Source organism: Triticum dicoccoides, chromosome 3B (genome assembly GCF_002162155.2).
Source record: "Triticum dicoccoides isolate Atlit2015 ecotype Zavitan chromosome 3B, WEW_v2.0, whole genome shotgun sequence".
NCBI classification, from domain to species: domain Eukaryota; kingdom Viridiplantae; phylum Streptophyta; class Magnoliopsida; order Poales; family Poaceae; genus Triticum; species Triticum dicoccoides.
The window spans coordinates 583,145,098-583,153,175 of NC_041385.1; the positions used below are offsets into that span (position 1 = coordinate 583,145,098).

Sequence of the window (8,078 nt, forward strand, 5' to 3'; positions counted from 1 at the left end):
TTTAATGCGAGGCTTAGGTGTCCCTTCGCTTTATTGGGGACAGGAGCGAGGCCCGTCCCATCCATCGTCGCTCCTCCTTTCTTCGACACGTGCCCCGGCCAGTGACGCATGCGGTGCCATGTAGGCAGGCAGGCAGCTGAGGTGGCGCGGTGGTGGAGCCTCCATGAAGGATTGCATGCCGCCACACAGGTGCCTGCCCAGCTGGTTGGGTCGGCAGCCGCATGCGAACGGCGGCGAAGACTTATCTGGTGCGGGCCTGGCAGTGGCCCAGCTGGTGCGCCTTGGCGAGGGCCTTGTCGGGTGGCCCGGCAAGGGTCTTGCTGTGGCACGCTGGCCTCCCCGGCAAGGGTCTTGCCGGGTCGCCCGGCAAGGGTCCTGCCGTGGCGCGCTGGCCTCCCCGGCAAGGGTCTTGCCGGGGGTCTTGTGGTTTTCTTCGGTGAGGATGGTTGCCCTCTTATCCTCATTTGATCTTGAGCATTCTATGTCTTCACAAAGATCTGCATGCCACCACGGAGGTGCCTCCCGAGCCCTGTCCCAAAGCATTTGTCTGAGCATTGGTGGGCTCAAGGGTGGCTCGCTCGGCTGGCGTGGGCGGGCTGCCCCGGCAAGGGTCTTGCCGGGGCCGCTGAGGCTGCCCCGGTAAGGGTCCTTGCCGGGAAAACCTGCTTCGCCCATCCGATCCTTGTGGCCTTGGTCCTTGTCGTTGCTTCATTTGTCTTCATGGCTTTGGCTCCTCTCCAGCTCCCCTTTCCTGCTATGTCTATGCGTGGTCGTGGCGGGAGGCTCTAACTGCCCGTGCACAAGTAAAGGGGTCAAAAGAAGAGCCCCTACTTTTGTACACCGACACCAAGTAGGCCGAATCCTACTTGGGGTCTCTCCTTGGCCGGTGCCCCTGCCATATTTGCCGGAAGGGGAAGGAAAGAGGAGGAGGGGGGAAAGGGAAGGGGGAGGCCGAATCCCCCATTTCCTTTCCCTTCCCCTCTTTCCTTCTCCCCTTGGTTCAGCCCATATGGGGGCACACCAGCCCCTGGTGGCTGGTGCGTTTCCCCTCTTGGTCCATATATATTATTATCCAATGATATGTGGTTATCCTATGATGTTTGAGTAGATCTGTTTTGTCCTATGGTTGATTGATGATCATGATTGGTTTGAGTTGTATATTTTATTTTGGTGTTGTCCTATGGTGCTCTCCGTGTCGTGCAAGCTTGAAGGATTCCCGCTGTAGGGTGTTGCAATACGTTCATGATTCGCTTATGGTGGTGGGTAGAGTGACATAAGGTTACGCCCAAGTAAGGGGGTTGTTGCGTATGGGATAAAGAGGACTTGATACTTAATGCTATGGTTGGGTTTTACCTTAATGATCTTTGGTAGTGGAGGATGCTTGCTGGAGTTTCAATCCTAAGTGCATATGCTCCAAGTATAGAAAGTATGTTAGCTCATGCCTCTCCCTCATATAAAATTGCAATAATGATTACCAGTCTAGTTGTCGATTGCCTAGGGACAAATCTTTCTCTTATATTACAAAAAGCTTTCTATTACACTACTAAATTTATTATCTTGCAATTTATTCATAGTGTTATTTTTGCAAAGTACTTCTAGTTTTATTCTTGTTCTAGGTAAAGCGAACGTTAAATGTGTGTAGAGTTGTATCGGTGGTCGATAGAACTTGAGAGAATATAAATTCTATCTTTAGCTTCTCGTTGGGTTCGACACTCTTATTTATCAAAAAAGGCTACAAATGATCCTCTATACTTCTGGGTTATCAGGAAGAGGTTGATTCTTGCGAAGTCCTCTTTATCTAGGGTTGCGTACTACTATATGTCAATGTTTCTATTGTCAAAAAAATTTTGATAAGCTTGATAAACACAGAAGAAAATTCTTTTGGTGTGGGGAAAGAAGCAAAAAGAGGTATCATATGGTCAAGTGGTCTCGAGTATGTAGTTCCAAACATAAAGGAGGACGGGGGGGTTAAAGATCTTCGGAAAGCAAAATATCAGCCTGCTTGTCGAGTGGTGGTGGAAACTTAACAATGGCAAACGGTTGTGGTGAGACATTATACATGCTAAATACCATGAAAGATGTTATGTGGCCACTTCTAAAGAGAAATTTAATGATTCTTCGGTTTGGAAAGACGTAATGAAAGTCAAGGACTTCAATATGACTGGTTGAAAGGTGATTATTAAGTTTGGAAGAATTGCTAGACTTTGGAAGTATCGTATAGTGGATAATGCCCCTTTGTGTGATAAGTTTCCTATCATTTTCAGTATTTGCATTTTCCTTGATGCTTCTATTGCTCAATATCAGGCTAAGTCCGTTAATGTCCTTTTTAGACGTAGGTTGAATGCTAATTTACTCCAACAATGGGGAGAAGCTAGAGAGATGCTTGCTAAGCTCAGTCTAACTAGTGAATCTGGCTATGTTGAGTGGTCAGTTGGCACTAAACGTCATTGTGTGACCAAATCCATGTATGAGTATTTGGAGAAAGATTTGGCTAGTTGTGATTACAGATGGATTTGGAAAGCAAAAACACTCTTAAGGATTCAAGTCTTTTTGTGGCAATTATTTCAAGATGCCATTCTCACCCGAGATGTCATGAAATGTAAAGAGTGGGCTGCCAACCCCAGATGTTCCTTATATAATAGTAGAGAAACTTCACAACATCTCTTCTTTCTGTGCCTGGTTACTAGAGTTGCTTGGCGTACGGTTGGTTTAGTGCTTGGTATTGACTTATGTCCCAACATATATGGCAGTTCTACTCTTGGTGCTATATTTTTTTGTCTTATGGCGACCCGTTTTATATTGCTGGTCTTGCAACTGTTTGTTGGGCTATTTGGAACAGTCATAACCGTTCAACCTTCGAGTTTAAACATCCAAGCACCCCCTTTGATGTTATTTTTGCAACTTGTGTGAACCTGATTTCTTGGGCAGGACTTCTGAAGATCAAGGACAAGACTGCGCCTGAGCAAGGAGCAATGCTATTGAAGGACAACACGAAGAACATGATGAGGATCCGTGCAACGGCTCACGACGATGAAGAATGATGCAACTGTCGCTGGTGCCGTTGGTTTCTTAGTTGATGACCACCTCTCTTAGTTTCTACGTCTGGTTGTTGAGCTATGCTCCTCTTGAACTTTGCTCTTGAGTAAGCTCTTGCTGGTTATGTCTTGCCTTTAAACTTGATAGGTTAGCTTTGGTGTCACTGGGTTTTCACCGCATGGTAAATGTTTCAAATGCGAGCATCTAGAGTGGGTTTTTCAGTGGTGCGACGAACTCACTTTCTCCCTTTTCCGCCTCCTGAACAATTTTGGATCGGCTTTGTATTTTCGTTATGCTTTAGTGGAAAAGGGTCCCGGTTAAAAAAACCTATTACACCGGGGCATTTTTCATGTGCGCAGTATTGTACTTTCTTCATTCCTAAATATAAGTCTTTTTAGATATTTGAATATTGACTACATATGGAGTAAAATGAGTGAATCTATATATCCATATAGAGTACCTTCTAAAATACGTCTCCATATCCAAATCTCTAAAAGATTTATATTTAGAAACGTAGGGAGTATAAATTTGGGTATTATTGAGCCAAGGAGATTACACATCATTTGCTTGATTTGCTTACAGATGGGGATAGTAGATGCCTACTCACGGTGACAAGCTGAAGAAACAGCCACCTGAACGAGATGCTCCGGTGATTAATTTGGCGGTAGCATGCTTTAATTGGCAAAGCGTGGCTGGCAGCCGCACGTACAGGACCACCCTGACCCTGCCTGCCGATCGACGGGCCAACGTTAATGAAGACCAGCATGATTAATTGACACATGGAGGAGACCGCTGAATCGCTGCTATGTGGCTACCTTGCTGGCCTCTGCACTGTCCCAGCACGCTACAAGCTCACCACCACCGCTTGCTCGCTCGGGGTACATACGTACGTACGCCCGCCGCTGTCCTCATCGTCTACGTTTCTCCCGCCGTTCCCACAGCCACGGTACATGCCGACGCTAAATCACACCGGTCGCGGACGGACGTAGTACTACGCAGGATCGCAAGCAGACAAGCGCGCGCGTGCGTGCCCGGTGAGAGCAACGTATACTAATCGTATCGGCGCCATAGCATAGTTCGTGCTAGCTAGCTATATATCCGTCCGTCTCGTCACGGGGCCTCCCGGGTGCTGTCGTCCTCTCCACTCGATCAGCTCCATAGCTCAGCTGTGCCACTGCCTGTGCACGGACGGAGTGCCGCCACTATCGTATCGATCGATCATGCCGACCGACCTCTGGGCGTCGCGCTCCTCGACGTCCTCGCCATCTTCCTCGTCCGCCGCGTCCCCTCACAGCGGCGTGCATAGGCCGGGGGACGAGCGCGAGAAGAGGACGCCCCTGAGCCCGGGCGGCAAGCGCAGGCGGCGGCTGGCGGCGATCGGGCCGCGGGCGAGGTGGGCGCGGGAGTGGGACCGGGCGTACCTGCTGGCGTGCGCGGCGGGGCTCATGGTCGACCCGCTCTTCCTGTACGCCGTGTCCGTGAGCGGCCCGCTCATGTGCGTCTTCCTCGACGGCTGGTTCGCCGCCGCGGTCACCGCGCTCCGGTGCATGGTGGACGCCCTGCACGCCTGGAACCTGCTGCTGCGGCTCCGGATGGCGTGCGCGCCGGGGGAGGAGGAGAAGGAGGAGGCCGACGCCGACGAGGAGGCTCAGCGCGTCGGCGGCGGCGCGGCGGCGGCTCGGCTGCCGAGGTCCAAGAAAGGGGGGCTCCTCTTGGACGTGTTCGTCATTCTTCCGGTGATGCAGGTGCGTCCATGCGTTCTGTCAGCTCAGCTCATTGTTTTTAGTAACTGTTTGTTTGATTGGTACGATGAAGCATCTTTCACATCCAAACAACCTCGCAATGGCCCATAGTGCCGGATTATTACAACGAACGAACGCATGTCCAAAACATCCGGAGAATGAGGAATTTGGAGTCTTTGAGGTTGTAGGCCTGTAGCAATGACTTCCTGTCATGCCGTCGTATGATGCAGGGAAGAGGATCCTCTACCGTTCGGCAGCCTGCCGTTCTACCACTGACATGTGGGCCTGTGGGAAACCTGGCCCACATGTCAGCGGCCCAACGTCACCTAGCGCACGGCAGAGGAGCCGTGTCCATGATGCAGTGGCAGTGCATGTCGCCACCGCATCCTGCTCCTGGCAATGGTGGATGCGATCCGCGGTTCCCATCTCGGACCACGCACGGCGATGGATGGACTGATCTGCGAGGCAGCGACGCTCTGCACCCAGCAACGTGCTGCAGACCCGCAGTGCCGTAGCTTCCATGTTAAAAAAAGATCATTTTTACGTGCAGTACTTTGTAGTGGTAGAATGTTGTTGTACATGGTGATGGTGCTCTAAACGTAATGCCAAGGCATGATGCGTACTTGTCGGATTAGCCACATTGGGGCCGTTGCCGAGCCGTCGGATTACTACCATGTTTGAGCCAACGACGCATTCAATGCAGATTCAAAGTTGGTTGCGCAATGAATGGTCGCACCAAAGGTCCCACCGATACGTGCGGCGCTACCTGTGAGCTGTGGCTGCCTGCCCGATTTTCCCTAGCTTGCTTTCTTTGCTTATCATTGTACGGAGTAGTTCTAAAAAAATCTATCAGTGCAGTCCTGCTGGCTCAGATAAGTTATGTGAATGAATATGTGATGCAAGATGTATGTGTGCATGCATGTATGGGCGTCGTGCGCAACGCAGGTGGTGATGTGGGTGGGCATACCGGCGATGATACGCGCGGGGTCGACGACGTCGGTGATGACGGTGCTCATGGTGGCGTTCCTCTTCGAGTACCTGCCCAAGATCTACCACTCGGTGCGCTTCCTCCGCCGGATGCAGAACGTCGCCGGCTACATCTTCGGCACCATCTGGTGGGGCATCGCGCTCAACCTCATGGCCTACTTCGTCGCCGCCCACGTACGTCCCGTCCACCACCCCACCCTCATCGGTCCTTTCATCATCTTCGTCGTACGTACATCGCGTGCGTGGTGACCGCTCTGCCCTGTCACGCGCGCGCGCACATGGCCTTCTGGCTGGCACGCGAGCTTCATTGCTGAGGCAGCAAAGGACGCTTGGCTTGTTGCAGGCGGTGGGCGCGTGCTGGTACCTGCTGGGGGCGCAGCGGGCGACCAAGTGCCTGAGGGAGCAGTACTGCGCCGGGCGCGTCGGCGGGTGCGCGGCCGGCGCGCTGGCGTGCGCGGAGCCGCTCTACTACGGCGGCGCCGGCAGGCTAGGGGGCGCCGTTGGCGAGGACAGGCTCGCCTGGGGCCGCAACGCCAGCGCCAGGGCGACGTGCCTCGACAGCGGCGACAACTACCAGTACGGCGCTTACAAGTGGACCGTCATGCTCGTGGCCAACCCCAGCCGGCTCGAGAAGATTCTCCTCCCAATCTTCTGGGGCCTCATGACTCTCAGGTGATCACAACTTTCCAACTCGGAGATCGATCTTACTAGTTGCTGACTCTTGTTTCTGATGTGATCATCGATCTGCTGCTGATCAGCACGTTTGGGAATCTAGCTAGCACGACGGAGTGGTCGGAGATAGTGTTCAACATCATCACCATCACCGGCGGCCTGATCCTCGTCACCATGCTCATCGGGAACATCAAGGTGTTCCTGAACGCGACCACGTCCAAGAAGCAGGCGATGCACACGCGGCTGCGGAGCGTGGAGTGGTGGATGAAGCGCAAGAACCTGCCGCAGAGCTTCCGGCACCGGGTGCGGCAGCACGAGCGGCAGCGGTGGGCGGCGACGCGTGGCGTCGACGAGTGCCGCATCGTGCGCGACCTCCCCGAGGGCCTCCGCCGGGACATCAAGTACCACCTCTGCCTCGACCTCGTCCGCCAGGTGCCGCTCTTCCACCACATGGACGACCTGGTGCTCGAGAACATCTGCGAGAGGGTCAAGTCCCTCGTCTTCCCCAAGGGAGAAGTGGTACGTACAGAAATCTATGTCGATTCATCTTTCCTCTCAGCACTACAGATTAGAAATCAATGGCGCAAATCACAATCTGTTTCTTTCACCACATGACAGATCGTGCGGGAAGGCGACCCGGTGCAGAGGATGCTGTTCATCGTGCGGGGGCACCTGCAGAGCAGCCAGGTGCTGCGGAACGGCGGGACGAGCTGCTGCATGCTGGGGCCGGGCAACTTCAGCGGGGACGAGCTGCTGTCGTGGTGCCTAAGGCGGCCGTTCCGGGAGCGGCTGCCGGCGGCGTCCTCCACGCTGGTGACGCTGGAGAGCACGGAGGCGTTCGGGCTGGAGGCGGCGGACGTCAAGTACGTGACGCAGCACTTCCGCTACACCTTCGCCAACGAGAAGGTGCGGCGCAGCGCGCGCTACTACTCGCACGGGTGGCGCACCTGGGCCGCCGTCGCGGTGCAGCTCGCGTGGCGCCGCTACAGGCACCGCAAGACGCTCACCTCGCTCTCCTTCATCCGCCCACGGCGGCCGCTGTCCAGGTGCTCCTCGCTCGGGGAGGAGAAGCTGCGGCTCTACACCGCGCTGCTCACCTCGCCCAAGCCCAACCAGGACGACCTGCTCCTCTAAGACGGACAAGGCCCTTGCTTTGTCAGAGCGTCGCACAAATGCAAGAACCGAAAATTTGGGCTGAAATCCAGCCGAGGTTTCAAAGGAAGAAAGGAAAATGCTGATGCTATTTCACACATTTGACAAATGTCAATTCTCCAGGGACTAGCTGGAACTATTTCGTGAACTCTCGGAAAACGCACGAAAATAAGGAAGAAAATAGATGCAACCCCCGTATTCCCAGAATAACGTGTTTTATTTTTCCACTAGTTAACTGCCCATGCGTTGCATCGGGACATAACAAATCATGTGAAACATGTATATCTCTAAGATCCTCGTGCACATTCAACAATATTGTCAACATTTGATTCATCATGTTATAAATTACCCTTCTTAGTCTTCTTCACCACTATCTCCAGTCCCCATCCCAAACTCATCACCGTCGTTAATGGCACATCCGGCTATCAATCAAATTTTAGGCAAGGGGATACATGGTAGCTTCAGAAAACACGAGAAAATTCAGTAGCT

At 53.1% G+C, this 8,078-nt stretch overlaps 1 protein-coding gene across 1 annotated transcript; it reads left to right on the forward strand.

Annotated features, from left to right (window-relative positions):
- The first annotated feature begins 3,919 nt into the window (after positions 1-3,919).
- Positions 3,920-7,793, forward strand: LOC119277223 (cyclic nucleotide-gated ion channel 4-like). The gene is made up of 5 exons (XM_037558475.1): positions 3,920-4,781; positions 5,724-5,939; positions 6,109-6,437; positions 6,524-6,956; positions 7,056-7,793. Exons 1-5 carry the CDS (start codon positions 4,257-4,259, stop codon positions 7,569-7,571), a joined length of 2,019 nt encoding a protein of 672 aa, XP_037414372.1. The 5' UTR covers positions 3,920-4,256; the 3' UTR covers positions 7,572-7,793.
- The last annotated feature ends 285 nt before the right edge of the window (positions 7,794-8,078 follow it).

Coding starts and splice junctions, on each gene's coding strand:
- LOC119277223 (XM_037558475.1), top strand. CDS start 4,257: ATGCCGACCGACCTCTGGGCGTCGCGCTCCTCGACGTCCTCGCCATCT. Junction 5,940..6,108: donor CCTACTTCGTCGCCGCCCAC/GTACGTCCCGTC, acceptor GGCTTGTTGCAG/GCGGTGGGCGCGTGCTGGTA. Junction 6,438..6,523: donor TGGGGCCTCATGACTCTCAG/GTGATCACAACT, acceptor GCTGCTGATCAG/CACGTTTGGGAATCTAGCTA.